The 21,810-nt window shown below is 34.9% G+C and overlaps 1 protein-coding gene across 1 annotated transcript in view; it reads right to left on the reverse strand.

Moving 5' to 3' along the window:
* Nucleotides 1-21,810, reverse strand: part of sptbn5 (spectrin, beta, non-erythrocytic 5) — a 154,430-nt gene that overhangs the window by 84,973 nt on the left and 47,647 nt on the right. The window contains 1 exon segment of the mRNA XM_072436122.1: nucleotides 19,896-20,105. Within this exon segment, the coding sequence (XP_072292223.1) occupies nucleotides 19,896-20,105 (210 nt within the window).

Consider the following 21,810-nt stretch of genomic DNA (forward strand, 5'->3'; position numbering starts at 1 on the left):
ATTTAGTCTAGATTTAGTCCAGGTTTAACTTCTGATTTAGTCTAGATTTAGTCCAGGTTTAACTTCTGATTTAGTCTAGATTTAGTCCAGGTTTAACTTCTGATCGAGTCTAGATTTAGTCCAGGTTTAACTTCTGATTGAGTCTAGATTTAGTCCAGGTTTAACTTCTGATCGAGTCTAGATTTAGTCCAGGTTTAACTTCTGATTTAGTCTAGATTTAGTCCAGGTTTAACTTCTGATTTAGTCTAGATTTAGTCCAGGTTTAACTTCTGATTTAGTCTAGATTTAGTCCAGGTTTAACTTCTGATCGAGTCTAGATTTAGTCCAGGTTTAACTTCTGATCGAGTCTAGATTTAGTCCAGGTTTAACTTCTGATTTAGTCTAGATTTAGTCCAGGTTTAACTTCTGATTTAGTCTAGATTTAGTCCAGGTTTAACTTCTGATTTAGTCTAGATTTAGTCCAGGTTTAACTTCTGATTTAGTCTAGATTTAGTCCAGGTTTAACTTCTGATTTAGTCTAGATTTAGTCCAGGTTTAACTTCTGATTTAGTCTAGATTTAGTCCAGGTTTAACTTCTGATTTAGTCTAGATTTATTCCAGGTTTAACTTCTGATCGAGTCTAGATTTAGTCCAGGTTTAACTTCTGATTGAGTCTAGATTTGGTCCAGGTTTAACTTCTGATCGAGTCTAGATTTAGTCCAGGTTTAACTTCTGATTTAGTCTAGATTTAGTCCAGGTTTAACTTCTGATCGAGTCTAGATTTAGTCCAGGTTTAACTTCTGATCGAGTCTAGATTTAGTCCAGGTTTAACTTCTGATCGAATCTAGATTTAGTCCAGGTTTAACTTCTGATTTAGTCTAGATTTAATCCAGGTTTAACTTCTGATTTAGTCTAGATTTAGTCCAGGTTTAACTTCTGATTTAGTCTAGATTTAGTCCAGGTTTAACTTCTGATTTAGTCTAGATTTAGTCCAGGTTTAACTTCTGATTTAGTCTAGATTTGGTCCAGGTTTAACTTCTGATCGAGTCTAGATTTAGTCCAGGTTCAACTTCTGATTTAGTCTAAATTTGGTCCAGGTTTAACTTCTGATCGAGTCTAGATTTAGTCCAGGTTTAACTTCTGATCGAGTCTAGATTTAGTCCAGGTTTAACTTCTGATTTAGTCTAGATTTAGTCCAGGTTTAACTTCTGATTTAGTCTAGATTTAGTCCAGGTTTAACTTCTGATTTAGTCTAGATTCAGTCCAGGTTTAACTTCTGATTTAGTCTAGATTTAGTCCAGGTTTAACTTCTGATTTAGTCTAGATTTAGTCCAGGTTTAACTTCTGATTTAGTCTAGATTTAGTCCAAGTTTAACTTCTGATTTAGTCTAGATTTAGTCCAGGTTTAACTTCTGATCGAGTCTAGATTTAGTCCAGGTTTAACTTCTGATTTAGTCTAGATTTAGTCCAGGTTTAACTTATTATCGAGTCTAGATTTAGTCCAGGTTTAACTTCTGATTTAGTCTAGATTTAGTCCAGGTTTAACTTCTGATTTAGTCTAGATTTAGTCCAGGTTTAACTTCTGATTTAGTCTAGATTTAGTCCAGGTTTAATTTCTGATCGAGTCTAGATTTAGTCCAGGTTTAACTTCTGATTTAGTCTAGATTTAGTCCAGGTTTAACTTCTGATTTAGTCTAGATTTAGTCCAGGTTTAACTTCTGATCGAGTCTAGATTTAGTCCAGGTTTAACTTCTGATTGAGTCTAGATTTAGTCCAGGTTTAACTTCTGATCGAGTCTAGATTTAGTCCAGGTTTAACTTCTGATTTAGTCTAGATTTAGTCCAGGTTTAACTTCTGATTTAGTCTAGATTTAGTCCAGGTTTAACTTCTGATTTAGTCTAGATTTAGTCCAGGTTTAACTTCTGATCGAGTCTAGATTTAGTCCAGGTTTAACTTCTGATCGAGTCTAGATTTAGTCCAGGTTTAACTTCTGATTTAGTCTAGATTTAGTCCAGGTTTAACTTCTGATTTAGTCTAGATTTAGTCCAGGTTTAACTTCTGATTTAGTCTAGATTTAGTCCAGGTTTAACTTCTGATTTAGTCTAGATTTAGTCCAGGTTTAACTTCTGATTTAGTCTAGATTTAGTCCAGGTTTAACTTCTGATTTAGTCTAGATTTAGTCCAGGTTTAACTTCTGATTTAGTCTAGATTTATTCCAGGTTTAACTTCTGATCGAGTCTAGATTTAGTCCAGGTTTAACTTCTGATTGAGTCTAGATTTGGTCCAGGTTTAACTTCTGATCGAGTCTAGATTTAGTCCAGGTTTAACTTCTGATTTAGTCTAGATTTAGTCCAGGTTTAACTTCTGATCGAGTCTAGATTTAGTCCAGGTTTAACTTCTGATCGAGTCTAGATTTAGTCCAGGTTTAACTTCTGATCGAATCTAGATTTAGTCCAGGTTTAACTTCTGATTTAGTCTAGATTTAATCCAGGTTTAACTTCTGATTTAGTCTAGATTTAGTCCAGGTTTAACTTCTGATTTAGTCTAGATTTAGTCCAGGTTTAACTTCTGATTTAGTCTAGATTTAGTCCAGGTTTAACTTCTGATTTAGTCTAGATTTGGTCCAGGTTTAACTTCTGATCGAGTCTAGATTTAGTCCAGGTTCAACTTCTGATTTAGTCTAAATTTGGTCCAGGTTTAACTTCTGATCGAGTCTAGATTTAGTCCAGGTTTAACTTCTGATCGAGTCTAGATTTAGTCCAGGTTTAACTTCTGATTTAGTCTAGATTTAGTCCAGGTTTAACTTCTGATTTAGTCTAGATTTAGTCCAGGTTTAACTTCTGATTTAGTCTAGATTCAGTCCAGGTTTAACTTCTGATTTAGTCTAGATTTAGTCCAGGTTTAACTTCTGATTTAGTCTAGATTTAGTCCAGGTTTAACTTCTGATTTAGTCTAGATTTAGTCCAAGTTTAACTTCTGATTTAGTCTAGATTTAGTCCAGGTTTAACTTCTGATCGAGTCTAGATTTAGTCCAGGTTTAACTTCTGATTTAGTCTAGATTTAGTCCAGGTTTAACTTATTATCGAGTCTAGATTTAGTCCAGGTTTAACTTCTGATTTAGTCTAGATTTAGTCCAGGTTTAACTTCTGATTTAGTCTAGATTTAGTCCAGGTTTAACTTCTGATTTAGTCTAGATTTAGTCCAGGTTTAATTTCTGATCGAGTCTAGATTTAGTCCAGGTTTAACTTCTGATTTAGTCTAGATTTAGTCCAGGTTTAACTTCTGATCGAGTCTAGATTTAGTCCAGGTTTAACTTCTGATTTAGTCTAGATTTAGTCCAGGTTTAACTTCTGATTTAGTCTAGATTTAGTCCAGGTTTAACTTCTGATTTAGTCTAGATTTAGTCCAGGTTTAACTTCTGATCGAGTCTAGATTTAGTCCAGGTTTAACTTCTGATTTAGTCTAGATTTAGTCCAGGTTTAACTTCTGATTTAGTCTAGATTTAGTCCAGGTTTAACTTCTGATTTAGTCTAGATTTAGTCCAGGTTTAACTTCTGATTTAGTCTAGATTTAGTCCAGGTTTAACTTCTGATTTAGTCTAGATTTAGTCCAGGTTTAACTTCTGATTTAGTCTAGATTTAGTCCAGGTTTAACTTCTGATTTAGTCTAGATTTAGTCCAGGTTTAACTTCTGATTTAGTCTAGATTTAGTCCAGGTTTAACTTCTGATTTAGTCTAGATTTAGTCCAGGTTTAACTTCTGATCGAGTCTAGATTTAGTCCAGGTTTAACTTCTGATTTAGTCTAGATTTAGTCCAGGTTTAACTTCTGATCGAGTCTAGATTTAGTCCAGGTTTAACTTCTGATCGAGTCTAGATTTAGTCCAGGTTTAACTTCTGATTTAGTCTAGATTTAGTCCAGGTTTAACTTCTGATCGAGTCTAGATTTAGTCCAGGTTTAACTTCTGATCGAGTCTAGATTTAGTCCAGGTTTAACTTCTGATTTAGTCTAGATTTAGTCCAAGTTTAACTTCTGATTGAGTCTAGATTTAGTCCAGGTTTAACTTCTGATCGAGTCTAGATTTAGTCCAGGTTTAACTTCTGATTTAGTCTAGATTTAGTCCAGGTTTAACTTCTGATCGAGTCTAGATTTAGTCCAGGTTTAACTTCTGATTTAGTCTAGATTTAGTCCAGGTTTAACTTCTGATTTAGTCTAGATTTAGTCCAGGTTTAACTTCTGATTTAGTCTAGATTTAGTCCAGGTTTAACTTCTGATTTAGTCTAAATTTGGTCCAGGTTTAACTTCTGATCGAGTCTAGATTTAGTCCAGGTTTAACTTCTGATTTAGTCTAGACTTAGTCCAGGTTTAACTTCTGATCGAGTCTAGATTTAGTCCAAGTTTAACTTCTGATTTAGTCTAGATTTAGTCCAGGTTTAACTTCTGATCGAGTCTAGATTTAGTCCAGGTTTAACTTCTGATTTAGTCTAGATTTAGTCCAGGTTTAACTTCTGATCGAGTCTAGATTTAGTCCAGGTTTAACTTCTGATTTAGTCTAGATTTAGTCCAGGTTTAACTTCTGATTTAGTCTAGATTTAGTCCAGGTTTAACTTCTGATTTAGTCTAGATTTAGTCCAGGTTTAACTTCTGATCGAGTCTAGATTTAGTCCAGGTTTAACTTCTGATTGAGTCTAGATTTAGTCCAGGTTTAACTTCTGATCGAGTCTAGATTTAGTCCAGGTTTAACTTCTGATTTAGTCTAGATTTAGTCCAGGTTTAACTTCTGATTTAGTCTAGATTTAGTCCAGGTTTAACTTCTGATTTAGTCTAGATTTAGTCCAGGTTTAACTTCTGATCGAGTCTAGATTTAGTCCAGGTTTAACTTCTGATCGAGTCTAGATTTAGTCCAGGTTTAACTTCTGATTTAGTCTAGATTTAGTCCAGGTTTAACTTCTGATCGAGTCTAGATTTAGTCCAGGTTTAACTTCTGATCGAGTCTAGATTTAGTCCAGGTTTAACTTCTGATTTAGTCTAGATTTAGTCCAGGTTTAACTTCTGATTTAGTCTAGATTTAGTCCAGGTTTAACTTCTGATTTAGTCTAGATTTAGTCCAGGTTTAACTTCTGATTTAGTCTAGATTTAGTCCAGGTTTAACTTCTGATTTAGTCTAGATTTAGTCCAGGTTTAACTTCTGATTTAGTCTAGATTTAGTCCAGGTTTAACTTCTGATTTAGTCTAGATTTATTCCAGGTTTAACTTCTGATCGAGTCTAGATTTAGTCCAGGTTTAACTTCTGATTGAGTCTAGATTTGGTCCAGGTTTAACTTCTGATCGAGTCTAGATTTAGTCCAGGTTTAACTTCTGATTTAGTCTAAATTTGGTCCAGGTTTAACTTCTGATCGAGTCTAGATTTAGTCCAGGTTTAACTTCTGATTTAGTCTAGACTTAGTCCAGGTTTAACTTCTGATCGAGTCTAGATTTAGTCCAAGTTTAACTTCTGATTTAGTCTAGATTTAGTCCAGGTTTAACTTCTGATCGAGTCTAGATTTAGTCCAGGTTTAACTTCTGATTTAGTCTAGATTTAGTCCAGGTTTAACTTCTGATCGAGTCTAGATTTAGTCCAGGTTTAACTTCTGATTTAGTCTAGATTTAGTCCAGGTTTAACTTCTGATTTAGTCTAGATTTAGTCCAGGTTTAACTTCTGATTTAGTCTAGATTTAGTCCAGGTTTAACTTCTGATTTAGTCTAGATTTAGTCCAGGTTTAACTTCTGATTTAGTCTAGATTTGGTCCAGGTTTAACTTCTGATCGAGTCTAGATTTAGTCCAGGTTCAACTTCTGATTTAGTCTAAATTTGGTCCAGGTTTAACTTCTGATCGAGTCTAGATTTAGTCCAGGTTTAACTTCTGATTTAGTCTAGACTTAGTCCAGGTTTAACTTCTGATCGAGTCTAGATTTAGTCCAAGTTTAACTTCTGATTTAGTCTAGATTTAGTCCAGGTTTAACTTCTGATCGAGTCTAGATTTAGTCCAGGTTTAACTTCTGATTTAGTCTAGATTTAGTCCAGGTTTAACTTCTGATCGAGTCTAGATTTAGTCCAGGTTTAACTTCTGATTTAGTCTAGATTTAGTCCAGGTTTAACTTCTGATTTAGTCTAGATTTAGTCCAGGTTTAACTTCTGATTTAGTCTAGATTTAGTCCAGGTTTAACTTCTGATCGAGTCTAGATTTAGTCCAGGTTTAACTTCTGATTGAGTCTAGATTTAGTCCAGGTTTAACTTCTGATCGAGTCTAGATTTAGTCCAGGTTTAACTTCTGATTTAGTCTAGATTTAGTCCAGGTTTAACTTCTGATTTAGTCTAGATTTAGTCCAGGTTTAACTTCTGATTTAGTCTAGATTTAGTCCAGGTTTAACTTCTGATCGAGTCTAGATTTAGTCCAGGTTTAACTTCTGATCGAGTCTAGATTTAGTCCAGGTTTAACTTCTGATTTAGTCTAGATTTAGTCCAGGTTTAACTTCTGATTTAGTCTAGATTTAGTCCAGGTTTAACTTCTGATTTAGTCTAGATTTAGTCCAGGTTTAACTTCTGATTTAGTCTAGATTTAGTCCAGGTTTAACTTCTGATTTAGTCTAGATTTAGTCCAGGTTTAACTTCTGATTTAGTCTAGATTTAGTCCAGGTTTAACTTCTGATTTAGTCTAGATTTATTCCAGGTTTAACTTCTGATCGAGTCTAGATTTAGTCCAGGTTTAACTTCTGATTGAGTCTAGATTTGGTCCAGGTTTAACTTCTGATCGAGTCTAGATTTAGTCCAGGTTTAACTTCTGATTTAGTCTAGATTTAGTCCAGGTTTAACTTCTGATCGAGTCTAGATTTAGTCCAGGTTTAACTTCTGATCGAGTCTAGATTTAGTCCAGGTTTAACTTCTGATCGAATCTAGATTTAGTCCAGGTTTAACTTCTGATTTAGTCTAGATTTAATCCAGGTTTAACTTCTGATTTAGTCTAGATTTAGTCCAGGTTTAACTTCTGATTTAGTCTAGATTTAGTCCAGGTTTAACTTCTGATTTAGTCTAGATTTAGTCCAGGTTTAACTTCTGATTTAGTCTAGATTTGGTCCAGGTTTAACTTCTGATCGAGTCTAGATTTAGTCCAGGTTCAACTTCTGATTTAGTCTAAATTTGGTCCAGGTTTAACTTCTGATCGAGTCTAGATTTAGTCCAGGTTTAACTTCTGATCGAGTCTAGATTTAGTCCAGGTTTAACTTCTGATTTAGTCTAGATTTAGTCCAGGTTTAACTTCTGATTTAGTCTAGATTTAGTCCAGGTTTAACTTCTGATTTAGTCTAGATTCAGTCCAGGTTTAACTTCTGATTTAGTCTAGATTTAGTCCAGGTTTAACTTCTGATTTAGTCTAGATTTAGTCCAGGTTTAACTTCTGATTTAGTCTAGATTTAGTCCAAGTTTAACTTCTGATTTAGTCTAGATTTAGTCCAGGTTTAACTTCTGATCGAGTCTAGATTTAGTCCAGGTTTAACTTCTGATTTAGTCTAGATTTAGTCCAGGTTTAACTTATTATCGAGTCTAGATTTAGTCCAGGTTTAACTTCTGATTTAGTCTAGATTTAGTCCAGGTTTAACTTCTGATTTAGTCTAGATTTAGTCCAGGTTTAACTTCTGATTTAGTCTAGATTTAGTCCAGGTTTAATTTCTGATCGAGTCTAGATTTAGTCCAGGTTTAACTTCTGATTTAGTCTAGATTTAGTCCAGGTTTAACTTCTGATTTAGTCTAGATTTAGTCCAGGTTTAACTTCTGATCGAGTCTAGATTTAGTCCAGGTTTAACTTCTGATTGAGTCTAGATTTAGTCCAGGTTTAACTTCTGATCGAGTCTAGATTTAGTCCAGGTTTAACTTCTGATTTAGTCTAGATTTAGTCCAGGTTTAACTTCTGATTTAGTCTAGATTTAGTCCAGGTTTAACTTCTGATTTAGTCTAGATTTAGTCCAGGTTTAACTTCTGATCGAGTCTAGATTTAGTCCAGGTTTAACTTCTGATCGAGTCTAGATTTAGTCCAGGTTTAACTTCTGATTTAGTCTAGATTTAGTCCAGGTTTAACTTCTGATTTAGTCTAGATTTAGTCCAGGTTTAACTTCTGATTTAGTCTAGATTTAGTCCAGGTTTAACTTCTGATTTAGTCTAGATTTAGTCCAGGTTTAACTTCTGATTTAGTCTAGATTTAGTCCAGGTTTAACTTCTGATTTAGTCTAGATTTAGTCCAGGTTTAACTTCTGATTTAGTCTAGATTTATTCCAGGTTTAACTTCTGATCGAGTCTAGATTTAGTCCAGGTTTAACTTCTGATTGAGTCTAGATTTGGTCCAGGTTTAACTTCTGATCGAGTCTAGATTTAGTCCAGGTTTAACTTCTGATTTAGTCTAGATTTAGTCCAGGTTTAACTTCTGATCGAGTCTAGATTTAGTCCAGGTTTAACTTCTGATCGAGTCTAGATTTAGTCCAGGTTTAACTTCTGATCGAATCTAGATTTAGTCCAGGTTTAACTTCTGATTTAGTCTAGATTTAATCCAGGTTTAACTTCTGATTTAGTCTAGATTTAGTCCAGGTTTAACTTCTGATTTAGTCTAGATTTAGTCCAGGTTTAACTTCTGATTTAGTCTAGATTTAGTCCAGGTTTAACTTCTGATTTAGTCTAGATTTGGTCCAGGTTTAACTTCTGATCGAGTCTAGATTTAGTCCAGGTTTAACTTCTGATCGAGTCTAGATTTAGTCCAGGTTTAACTTCTGATTTAGTCTAGATTTAGTCCAGGTTTAACTTCTGATTTAGTCTAGATTTAGTCCAGGTTTAACTTCTGATTTAGTCTAGATTCAGTCCAGGTTTAACTTCTGATTTAGTCTAGATTTAGTCCAGGTTTAACTTCTGATTTAGTCTAGATTTAGTCCAGGTTTAACTTCTGATTTAGTCTAGATTTAGTCCAAGTTTAACTTCTGATTTAGTCTAGATTTAGTCCAGGTTTAACTTCTGATCGAGTCTAGATTTAGTCCAGGTTTAACTTCTGATTTAGTCTAGATTTAGTCCAGGTTTAACTTATTATCGAGTCTAGATTTAGTCCAGGTTTAACTTCTGATTTAGTCTAGATTTAGTCCAGGTTTAACTTCTGATTTAGTCTAGATTTAGTCCAGGTTTAACTTCTGATTTAGTCTAGATTTAGTCCAGGTTTAATTTCTGATCGAGTCTAGATTTAGTCCAGGTTTAACTTCTGATTTAGTCTAGATTTAGTCCAGGTTTAACTTCTGATCGAGTCTAGATTTAGTCCAGGTTTAACTTCTGATTTAGTCTAGACTTAGTCCAGGTTTAACTTCTGATCGAGTCTAGATTTAGTCCAAGTTTAACTTCTGATTTAGTCTAGATTTAGTCCAGGTTTAACTTCTGATCGAGTCTAGATTTAGTCCAGGTTTAACTTCTGATTGAGTCTAGATTTAGTCCAGGTTTAACTTCTGATCGAGTCTAGATTTAGTCCAGGTTTAACTTCTGATTTAGTCTAGATTTAGTCCAGGTTTAACTTCTGATTTAGTCTAGATTTAGTCCAGGTTTAACTTCTGATTTAGTCTAGATTTAGTCCAGGTTTAACTTCTGATCGAGTCTAGATTTAGTCCAGGTTTAACTTCTGATCGAGTCTAGATTTAGTCCAGGTTTAACTTCTGATTTAGTCTAGATTTAGTCCAGGTTTAACTTCTGATTTAGTCTAGATTTAGTCCAGGTTTAACTTCTGATTTAGTCTAGATTTAGTCCAGGTTTAACTTCTGATTTAGTCTAGATTTAGTCCAGGTTTAACTTCTGATTTAGTCTAGATTTAGTCCAGGTTTAACTTCTGATTTAGTCTAGATTTAGTCCAGGTTTAACTTCTGATTTAGTCTAGATTTATTCCAGGTTTAACTTCTGATCGAGTCTAGATTTAGTCCAGGTTTAACTTCTGATTGAGTCTAGATTTGGTCCAGGTTTAACTTCTGATCGAGTCTAGATTTAGTCCAGGTTTAACTTCTGATTTAGTCTAGATTTAGTCCAGGTTTAACTTCTGATCGAGTCTAGATTTAGTCCAGGTTTAACTTCTGATCGAGTCTAGATTTAGTCCAGGTTTAACTTCTGATCGAATCTAGATTTAGTCCAGGTTTAACTTCTGATTTAGTCTAGATTTAATCCAGGTTTAACTTCTGATTTAGTCTAGATTTAGTCCAGGTTTAACTTCTGATTTAGTCTAGATTTAGTCCAGGTTTAACTTCTGATTTAGTCTAGATTTAGTCCAGGTTTAACTTCTGATTTAGTCTAGATTTGGTCCAGGTTTAACTTCTGATCGAGTCTAGATTTAGTCCAGGTTCAACTTCTGATTTAGTCTAAATTTGGTCCAGGTTTAACTTCTGATCGAGTCTAGATTTAGTCCAGGTTTAACTTCTGATCGAGTCTAGATTTAGTCCAGGTTTAACTTCTGATTTAGTCTAGATTTAGTCCAGGTTTAACTTCTGATTTAGTCTAGATTTAGTCCAGGTTTAACTTCTGATTTAGTCTAGATTCAGTCCAGGTTTAACTTCTGATTTAGTCTAGATTTAGTCCAGGTTTAACTTCTGATTTAGTCTAGATTTAGTCCAGGTTTAACTTCTGATTTAGTCTAGATTTAGTCCAAGTTTAACTTCTGATTTAGTCTAGATTTAGTCCAGGTTTAACTTCTGATCGAGTCTAGATTTAGTCCAGGTTTAACTTCTGATTTAGTCTAGATTTAGTCCAGGTTTAACTTATTATCGAGTCTAGATTTAGTCCAGGTTTAACTTCTGATTTAGTCTAGATTTAGTCCAGGTTTAACTTCTGATTTAGTCTAGATTTAGTCCAGGTTTAACTTCTGATTTAGTCTAGATTTAGTCCAGGTTTAATTTCTGATCGAGTCTAGATTTAGTCCAGGTTTAACTTCTGATTTAGTCTAGATTTAGTCCAGGTTTAACTTCTGATCGAGTCTAGATTTAGTCCAGGTTTAACTTCTGATTTAGTCTAGACTTAGTCCAGGTTTAACTTCTGATCGAGTCTAGATTTAGTCCAAGTTTAACTTCTGATTTAGTCTAGATTTAGTCCAGGTTTAACTTCTGATCGAGTCTAGATTTAGTCCAGGTTTAACTTCTGATTTAGTCTAGATTTAGTCCAGGTTTAACTTCTGATCGAGTCTAGATTTAGTCCAGGTTTAACTTCTGATTTAGTCTAGATTTAGTCCAGGTTTAACTTCTGATTTAGTCTAGATTTAGTCCAGGTTTAACTTCTGATTTAGTCTAGATTTAGTCCAGGTTTAACTTCTGATCGAGTCTAGATTTAGTCCAGGTTTAACTTCTGATTGAGTCTAGATTTAGTCCAGGTTTAACTTCTGATCGAGTCTAGATTTAGTCCAGGTTTAACTTCTGATTTAGTCTAGATTTAGTCCAGGTTTAACTTCTGATTTAGTCTAGATTTAGTCCAGGTTTAACTTCTGATTTAGTCTAGATTTAGTCCAGGTTTAACTTCTGATCGAGTCTAGATTTAGTCCAGGTTTAACTTCTGATCGAGTCTAGATTTAGTCCAGGTTTAACTTCTGATTTAGTCTAGATTTAGTCCAGGTTTAACTTCTGATCGAGTCTAGATTTAGTCCAGGTTTAACTTCTGATCGAGTCTAGATTTAGTCCAGGTTTAACTTCTGATTTAGTCTAGATTTAGTCCAGGTTTAACTTCTGATTTAGTCTAGATTTAGTCCAGGTTTAACTTCTGATTTAGTCTAGATTTAGTCCAGGTTTAACTTCTGATTTAGTCTAGATTTAGTCCAGGTTTAACTTCTGATTTAGTCTAGATTTAGTCCAGGTTTAACTTCTGATTTAGTCTAGATTTAGTCCAGGTTTAACTTCTGATTTAGTCTAGATTTATTCCAGGTTTAACTTCTGATCGAGTCTAGATTTAGTCCAGGTTTAACTTCTGATTGAGTCTAGATTTGGTCCAGGTTTAACTTCTGATCGAGTCTAGATTTAGTCCAGGTTTAACTTCTGATTTAGTCTAGATTTAGTCCAGGTTTAACTTCTGATCGAGTCTAGATTTAGTCCAGGTTTAACTTCTGATCGAGTCTAGATTTAGTCCAGGTTTAACTTCTGATCGAATCTAGATTTAGTCCAGGTTTAACTTCTGATTTAGTCTAGATTTAATCCAGGTTTAACTTCTGATTTAGTCTAGATTTAGTCCAGGTTTAACTTCTGATTTAGTCTAGATTTAGTCCAGGTTTAACTTCTGATTTAGTCTAGATTTAGTCCAGGTTTAACTTCTGATTTAGTCTAGATTTGGTCCAGGTTTAACTTCTGATCGAGTCTAGATTTAGTCCAGGTTCAACTTCTGATTTAGTCTAAATTTGGTCCAGGTTTAACTTCTGATCGAGTCTAGATTTAGTCCAGGTTTAACTTCTGATCGAGTCTAGATTTAGTCCAGGTTTAACTTCTGATTTAGTCTAGATTTAGTCCAGGTTTAACTTCTGATTTAGTCTAGATTTAGTCCAGGTTTAACTTCTGATTTAGTCTAGATTCAGTCCAGGTTTAACTTCTGATTTAGTCTAGATTTAGTCCAGGTTTAACTTCTGATTTAGTCTAGATTTAGTCCAGGTTTAACTTCTGATTTAGTCTAGATTTAGTCCAAGTTTAACTTCTGATTTAGTCTAGATTTAGTCCAGGTTTAACTTCTGATCGAGTCTAGATTTAGTCCAGGTTTAACTTCTGATTTAGTCTAGATTTAGTCCAGGTTTAACTTATTATCGAGTCTAGATTTAGTCCAGGTTTAACTTCTGATTTAGTCTAGATTTAGTCCAGGTTTAACTTCTGATTTAGTCTAGATTTAGTCCAGGTTTAACTTCTGATTTAGTCTAGATTTAGTCCAGGTTTAATTTCTGATCGAGTCTAGATTTAGTCCAGGTTTAACTTCTGATTTAGTCTAGATTTAGTCCAGGTTTAACTTCTGATCGAGTCTAGATTTAGTCCAGGTTTAACTTCTGATTTAGTCTAGATTTAGTCCAGGTTTAACTTCTGATTTAGTCTAGATTTAGTCCAGGTTTAACTTCTGATTTAGTCTAGATTTAGTCCAGGTTTAACTTCTGATCGAGTCTAGATTTAGTCCAGGTTTAACTTCTGATTTAGTCTAGATTTAGTCCAGGTTTAACTTCTGATTTAGTCTAGATTTAGTCCAGGTTTAACTTCTGATTTAGTCTAGATTTAGTCCAGGTTTAACTTCTGATTTAGTCTAGATTTAGTCCAGGTTTAACTTCTGATTTAGTCTAGATTTAGTCCAGGTTTAACTTCTGATTTAGTCTAGATTTAGTCCAGGTTTAACTTCTGATTTAGTCTAGATTTAGTCCAGGTTTAACTTCTGATTTAGTCTAGATTTAGTCCAGGTTTAACTTCTGATTTAGTCTAGATTTAGTCCAGGTTTAACTTCTGATCGAGTCTAGATTTAGTCCAGGTTTAACTTCTGATTTAGTCTAGATTTAGTCCAGGTTTAACTTCTGATCGAGTCTAGATTTAGTCCAGGTTTAACTTCTGATCGAGTCTAGATTTAGTCCAGGTTTAACTTCTGATTTAGTCTAGATTTAGTCCAGGTTTAACTTCTGATCGAGTCTAGATTTAGTCCAGGTTTAACTTCTGATCGAGTCTAGATTTAGTCCAGGTTTAACTTCTGATTTAGTCTAGATTTAGTCCAAGTTTAACTTCTGATTGAGTCTAGATTTAGTCCAGGTTTAACTTCTGATCGAGTCTAGATTTAGTCCAGGTTTAACTTCTGATTTAGTCTAGATTTAGTCCAGGTTTAACTTCTGATCGAGTCTAGATTTAGTCCAGGTTTAACTTCTGATTTAGTCTAGATTTAGTCCAGGTTTAACTTCTGATTTAGTCTAGATTTAGTCCAGGTTTAACTTCTGATTTAGTCTAGATTTAGTCCAGGTTTAACTTCTGATTTAGTCTAAATTTGGTCCAGGTTTAACTTCTGATCGAGTCTAGATTTAGTCCAGGTTTAACTTCTGATTTAGTCTAGACTTAGTCCAGGTTTAACTTCTGATCGAGTCTAGATTTAGTCCAAGTTTAACTTCTGATTTAGTCTAGATTTAGTCCAGGTTTAACTTCTGATCGAGTCTAGATTTAGTCCAGGTTTAACTTCTGATTTAGTCTAGATTTAGTCCAGGTTTAACTTCTGATCGAGTCTAGATTTAGTCCAGGTTTAACTTCTGATTTAGTCTAGATTTAGTCCAGGTTTAACTTCTGATTTAGTCTAGATTTAGTCCAGGTTTAACTTCTGATTTAGTCTAGATTTAGTCCAGGTTTAACTTCTGATCGAGTCTAGATTTAGTCCAGGTTTAACTTCTGATTGAGTCTAGATTTAGTCCAGGTTTAACTTCTGATCGAGTCTAGATTTAGTCCAGGTTTAACTTCTGATTTAGTCTAGATTTAGTCCAGGTTTAACTTCTGATTTAGTCTAGATTTAGTCCAGGTTTAACTTCTGATTTAGTCTAGATTTAGTCCAGGTTTAACTTCTGATCGAGTCTAGATTTAGTCCAGGTTTAACTTCTGATCGAGTCTAGATTTAGTCCAGGTTTAACTTCTGATTTAGTCTAGATTTAGTCCAGGTTTAACTTCTGATTTAGTCTAGATTTAGTCCAGGTTTAACTTCTGATTTAGTCTAGATTTAGTCCAGGTTTAACTTCTGATTTAGTCTAGATTTAGTTCAGGTTTAACTTCTGATTTAGTCTAGATTTAGTCCAGGTTTAACTTCTGATTTAGTCTAGATTTAGTCCAGGTTTAACTTCTGATTTAGTCTAGATTTATTCCAGGTTTAACTTCTGATCGAGTCTAGATTTAGTCCAGGTTTAACTTCTGATTGAGTCTAGATTTGGTCCAGGTTTAACTTCTGATCGAGTCTAGATTTAGTCCAGGTTTAACTTCTGATTTAGTCTAGATTTAGTCCAGGTTTAACTTCTGATCGAGTCTAGATTTAGTCCAGGTTTAACTTCTGATCGAGTCTAGATTTAGTCCAGGTTTAACTTCTGATCGAGTCTAGATTTAGTCCAGGTTTAACTTCTGATTTAGTCTAGATTTAATCCAGGTTTAACTTCTGATTTAGTCTAGATTTAGTCCAGGTTTAACTTCTGATTTAGTCTAGATTTAGTCCAGGTTTAACTTCTGATTTAGTCTAGATTTAGTCCAGGTTTAACTTCTGATTTAGTCTAGATTTGGTCCAGGTTTAACTTCTGATCGAGTCTAGATTTAGTCCAGGTTCAACTTCTGATTTAGTCTAAATTTGGTCCAGGTTTAACTTCTGATCGAGTCTAGATTTAGTCCAGGTTTAACTTCTGATCGAGTCTAGATTTAGTCCAGGTTTAACTTCTGATTTAGTCTAGATTTAGTCCAGGTTTAACTTCTGATTTAGTCTAGATTTAGTCCAGGTTTAACTTCTGATTTAGTCTAGATTCAGTCCAGGTTTAACTTCTGATTTAGTCTAGATTTAGTCCAGGTTTAACTTCTGATTTAGTCTAGATTTAGTCCAGGTTTAACTTCTGATTTAGTCTAGATTTAGTCCAAGTTTAACTTCTGATTTAGTCTAGATTTAGTCCAGGTTTAACTTCTGATCGAGTCTAGATTTAGTCCAGGTTTAACTTCTGATTTAGTCTAGATTTAGTCCAGGTTTAACTTCTGATCGAGTCTAGATTTAGTCCAGGTTTAACTTCTGATTTAGTCTAGATTTAGTCCAGGTTTAACTTCTGATTTAGTCTAGATTTAGTCCAGGTTTAACTTCTGATTTAGTCTAGATTTAGTCCAGGTTTAACTTCTGATCGAGTCTAGATTTAGTCCAGGTTTAACTTCTGATTGAGTCTAGATTTAGTCCAGGTTTAACTTCTGATCGAGTCTAGATTTAGTCCAGGTTTAACTTCTGATTTAGTCTAGATTTAGTCCAGGTTTAACTTCTGATTTAGTCTAGATTTAGTCCAGGTTTAACTTCTGATTTAGTCTAGATTTAGTCCAGGTTTAACTTCTGATCGAGTCTAGATTTAGTCCAGGTTTAACTTCTGATCGAGTCTAGATTTAGTCCAGGTTTAACTTCTGATTTAGTCTAGATTTAGTCCAGGTTTAACTTCTGATTTAGTCTAGATTTAGTCCAGGTTTAACTTCTGATTTAGTCTAGATTTAGTCCAGGTTTAACTTCTGATTTAGTCTAGATTTAGTTCAGGTTTAACTTCTGATTTAGTCTAGATTTAGTCCAGGTTTAACTTCTGATTTAGTCTAGATTTAGTCCAGGTTTAACTTCTGATTTAGTCTAGATTTATTCCAGGTTTAACTTCTGATCGAGTCTAGATTTAGTCCAGGTTTAACTTCTGATTGAGTCTAGATTTGGTCCAGGTTTAACTTCTGATCGAGTCTAGATTTAGTCCAGGTTTAACTTCTGATTTAGTCTAGATTTAGTCCAGGTTTAACTTCTGATCGAGTCTAGATTTAGTCCAGGTTTAACTTCTGATCGAGTCTAGATTTAGTCCAGGTTTAACTTCTGATCGAGTCTAGATTTAGTCCAGGTTTAACTTCTGATTTAGTCTAGATTTAATCCAGGTTTAACTTCTGATTTAGTCTAGATTTAGTCCAGGTTTAACTTCTGATTTAGTCTAGATTTAGTCCAGGTTTAACTTCTGATTTAGTCTAGATTTAGTCCAGGTTTAACTTCTGATTTAGTCTAGATTTGGTCCAGGTTTAACTTCTGATCGAGTCTAGATTTAGTCCAGGTTCAACTTCTGATTTAGTCTAAATTTGGTCCAGGTTTAACTTCTGATCGAGTCTAGATTTAGTCCAGGTTTAACTTCTGATCGAGTCTAGATTTAGTCCAGGTTTAACTTCTGATTTAGTCTAGATTTAGTCCAGGTTTAACTTCTGATTTAGTCTAGATTTAGTCCAGGTTTAACTTCTGATTTAGTCTAGATTCAGTCCAGGTTTAACTTCTGATTTAGTCTAGATTTAGTCCAGGTTTAACTTCTGATTTAGTCTAGATTTAGTCCAGGTTTAACTTCTGATTTAGTCTAGATTTAGTCCAAGTTTAACTTCTGATTTAGTCTAGATTTAGTCCAGGTTTAACTTCTGATCGAGTCTAGATTTAGTCCAGGTTTAACTTCTGATTTAGTCTAGATTTAGTCCAGGTTTAACTTATTATCGAGTCTAGATTTAGTCCAGGTTTAACTTCTGATTTAGTCTAGATTTAGTCCAGGTTTAACTTCTGATTTAGTCTAGATTTAGTCCAGGTTTAACTTCTGATTTAGTCTAGATTTAGTCCAGGTTTAACTTCTGATCGAGTCTAGATTTAGTCCAGGTTTAACTTCTGATTTAGTCTAGATTTAGTCCAGGTTTAACTTCTGATCGAGTCTAGATTTAGTCCAGGTTTAACTTCTGATTTAGTCTAGATTTAGTCCAGGTTTAACTTCTGATTTAGTCTAGATTTAGTCCAGGTTTAACTTCTGATTTAGTCTAGATTTAGTCCAGGTTTAACTTCTGATCGAGTCTAGATTTAGTCCAGGTTTAACTTCTGATTTAGTCTAGATTTAGTCCAGGTTTAACTTCTGATTTAGTCTAGATTTAGTCCAGGTTTAACTTCTGATTTAGTCTAGATTTAGTCCAGGTTTAACTTCTGATTTAGTCTAGATTTAGTCCAGGTTTAACTTCTGATTTAGTCTAGATTTAGTCCAGGTTTAACTTCTGATTTAGTCTAGATTTAGTCCAGGTTTAACTTCTGATTTAGTCTAGATTTAGTCCAGGTTTAACTTCTGATTTAGTCTAGATTTAGTCCAGGTTTAACTTCTGATTTAGTCTAGATTTAGTCCAGGTTTAACTTCTGATTTAGTCTAGATTTAGTCCAGGTTTAACTTCTGATCGAGTCTAGATTTAGTCCAGGTTTAACTTCTGATCGAGTCTAGATTTAGTCCAGGTTTAACTTCTGATTGAGTCTAGATTTAGTCCAGGTTTAACTTCTGATCGAGTCTAGATTTAGTCCAGGTTTAACTTCTGATTTAGTCTAGATTTAGTCCAGGTTTAACTTCTGATCGAGTCTAGATTTAGTCCAGGTTTAACTTCTGATTTAGTCTAGATTTAGTCCAGGTTTAACTTCTGATCGAGTCTAGATTTAGTCCAGGTTTAACTTCTGATCGAGTCTAGATTTAGTCCAAGTTTAACTTCTGATTTAGTCTAGATTTAGTCCAGGTTTAACTTCTGATCGAGTCTAGATTTAGTCCAGGTTTAACTTCTGATTTAGTCTAGATTTAGTCCAGGTTTAACTTCTGATCGAGTCTAGATTTAGTCCAGGTTTAACTTCTGATTTAGTCTAGATTTAGTCCAGGTTTAACTTCTGATTTAGTCTAGATTTATTCCAGGTTTAACTTCTGATCGAGTCTAGATTTAGTCCAGGTTTAACTTCTGATTGAGTCTAGATTTAGTCCAGGTTTAACTTCTGATCGAGTCTAGATTTAGTCCAGGTTTAACTTCTGATTTAGTCTAGATTTAGTCCAGGTTTAACTTCTGATCGAGTCTAGATTTAGTCCAGGTTTAACTTCTGATTTAGTCTAGATTTAGTCCAGGTTTAACTTCTGATTTAGTCTAGATTTAGTCCAGGTTTAACTTCTGATTTAGTCTAGATTTAGTCCAGGTTTAACTTCTGATTTAGTCTAGATTTAGTCCAGGTTTAACTTCTGATTTAGTCTAGATTTAGTCCAGGTTTAACTTCTGATTTAGTCTAGATTTAGTCCAGGTTTAACTTCTGATTTAGTCTAGATTTAGTCCAGGTTTAACTTCTGATTTAGTCTAGATTTAGTCCAGGTTTAACTTCTGATTTAGTCTAGATTTAGTCCAGGTTTAACTTCTGATTTAGTCTAGATTTAGTCCAGGTTTAACTTCTGATTTAGTCTAGATTTAGTCCAGGTTTAACTTCTGATTTAGTCTAGATTTAGTCCAGGTTTAACTTCTGATCGAGTCTAGATTTAGTCCAGGTTTAACTTCTGATTGAGTCTAGATTTAGTCCAGGTTTAACTTCTGATCGAGTCTAGATTTAGTCCAGGTTTAACTTCTGATTTAGTCTAGATTTAGTCCAGGTTTAACTTCTGATTTAGTCTAGATTTAGTCCAGGTTTAACTTCTGATTTAGTCTAGATTTAGTCCTGGTTTAGTGCAGTCTACAATTGTTAGTTGACTATAATTACTTAATTTTCATCAGTTCCCAAAATCTTTACGTTTTATTCCAAAGTTTGTTTGTTTGTGTATTTGTTTGTTTGTGTGTGTTTGTTTGTGTGTTTGTTTGTTGTTTGTGTGTGTTTGTTGGTTTGTGTGTGTGTGTTTGTTTGTGTTTGTTTGTTTGTTTGTCTGTTTGTTTGTTTGTGTGTGTGTGTGTATGTTTGTTGTTTGTTGTTTGTGTTTGTTTGTTTGTTTGTTGTTTGAGTACGTTTGTTTGTTGTTTGTGTGTGTTTGTTTGTGTGTCTGTTTGTTTGTTTGTGTGTTTGTTTGTTTGTTTGTGTGTGTGTGTGTGTGTCTGTTTGTTTGTTTGTGTGTGTTTGTTTGTTTGTGTGTGTTTGTGTGTTTGTTTGTGTTTCTGTGTGTGTTTGTGTTTGTTTGTTTGTTTGTTTGTGTGTGTGTGTGTCTGTTTGTTTGTTTGTTTGTGTGTATGTTTGTTTGTTTGTGTGTTTGTTTGTTTGTGTGTTTGTTTGTGTTTGTGTGCTTGTTTGTTTATTAGTTAGTTTGTGTTTGTTTGTGTGTTTGAGTGTTTGTTTGTGTGTTTGTTTGTGTTTGTTTGTTTGTTTGTGTGTATGTTTGTTTGTTTGTGTGTATGTTTGTTTGTTTGTTTGTTTGTTTGTTTGTCCTCACAGTAAACAAACACAGCGGCGCTGCTGCTTTGCTCTGCTCGCTCAGTCGTCTGATCTCAGACTCAAACGCCGTCATGTCCTTCTCTAACTTCAGGTGGCGCTGCAGCTGAGCCGCCGTGCTCAGCTCGTCTTTCCCATGATCCTCGGCGGTGAGGAGGAGGGGCTTCCTGTCGCTGAGCCACGAGGAGGCTTCCCCCGCCTCCGAGAAGTACTGCAACAGAAGAAGAAGAAGTACTGCAACAGAAGAAGAAGAAGTACTGCAACAGAAGAAGAAGAAGTACTGCAACAGAAGAAGAAGAATTACTGCAACAGAAGAATTACTGACACAGAAGAAGAAGAAGTACTGCAACAGAAGAAGAAGTACTGACACAGAAGAAGAAGAAGTACTGCAACAGAAGAAGAAGTACTGCAACAGAAGAAGTACTGTAACTGAAGAAGAAGAAGTACTGCAACAGAAGAAGAAGTACTGACACAGAAGAAGAAGAAGTACTGCAACAGAAGAAGAAGTACTGCAACAGAACAAGAAGAAGTACTGCAACAGAAGAAGAAGTACTGCAACAGAAGAAGAAGAAGTACTGCAACAGAAGAAGTACTGCAACTGAAGAAGAAGAAGTACTGCAACAGAAGAAGAAGAAGTACTGCAACAGAAGAAGAAGTACTGACACAGAAGAAGAAGAAGTACTGCAACAGAAGAAGTACTGCAACAGAACAAGAAGAAGTACTGCAACAGAAGAAGAAGAAGTACTGCAACAGAAGAAGAAGAAGTACTGCAACAGAAGAAGAAGAAGTACTGCAACAGAAGAAGTACTGCAACTGAAGAAGAAGAAGTACTGACACAGAACAAGAAGAAGTACTGCAACAGAAGAAGAAGAAGTACTGCAACAGAAGAAGAAGAAGTACTGCAACAGAAGAAGAAGAAGAAGTACTGCAACAGAACAAGAAGAAGTACTGCAACAGAAGAAGAAGAAGAAGTACTGCAACAGAAGAAGAAGTACTGCAACAGAAGAAGAAGAAGTACTGCAACAGAACAAGAAGAAGTACTGCAACAGAAGAAGAAGAAGTACTGCAACAGAAGAAGAAGAAGTACTGCAACAGAAGAAGAAGAAGTACTGCAACAGAAGAAGAAGAAGTACTGCAACAGAAGAAGAAGAAGAAGTACTGCAACAGAAGAAGAAGAAGTACTGCAACAGAAGAAGAAGAAGTACTGCAACAGAAGAAGAAGAAGTACTGCAACAGAAGAAGAAGAAGTACTGCAACAGAAGAAGAAGAAGTACTGCAACAGAAGAAGTACTGCAACAGAAGAAGTACTGCAACAGAACAAGAAGAAGTACTGCAACAGAACAAGAAGAAGTACTGCAACAGATAAAGAAGAAGTACTGCAACAGAAGAAGTACTGCAACAGAAGAAGAAGAAGTACTGCAACAGAAGAAGTACTGCAACAGAAGAAGTACTGCAACAGAAGAAGAAGAAGTACTGCAACAGAAGAAGAAGTACTGCAACAGAACAAGAAGAAGTACTGCAACAGAAGAAGAAGAAGTACTGCAACAGAAGAAGAAGTACTGCAACAGAAGAAGAAGAAGTACTGCAACAGAAGAAGAAGAAGTACTGCAACAGAAGAAGAAGAAGTACTGCAACAGAAGAAGAAGAAGTACTGCAACAGAAGAAGAAGAAGTACTGCAACAGAAGAAGTACTGCAACAGAACAAGAAGAAGTACTGCAACAGAACAAGAAGAAGTACTGCAACAGAAGAAGTACTGCAACAGAAGAAGTACTGCAACAGAAGAAGAAGAAGTACTGCAACAGAAGAAGAAGTACTGCAACAGAACAAGAAGAAGTACTGCAACAGAAGAAGAAGAAGTACTGCAACAGAAGAAGAAGTACTGCAACAGAAGAAGTACTGCAACAGAAGAAGAAGA

This window comes from Eucyclogobius newberryi, unplaced genomic scaffold (assembly GCF_026437365.1).
Source record: "Eucyclogobius newberryi isolate DKJ021-1_F unplaced genomic scaffold, fEucNew1.0.hap1 SCAF_70, whole genome shotgun sequence".
NCBI lineage: Eukaryota > Metazoa > Chordata > Actinopteri > Gobiiformes > Gobiidae > Eucyclogobius > Eucyclogobius newberryi.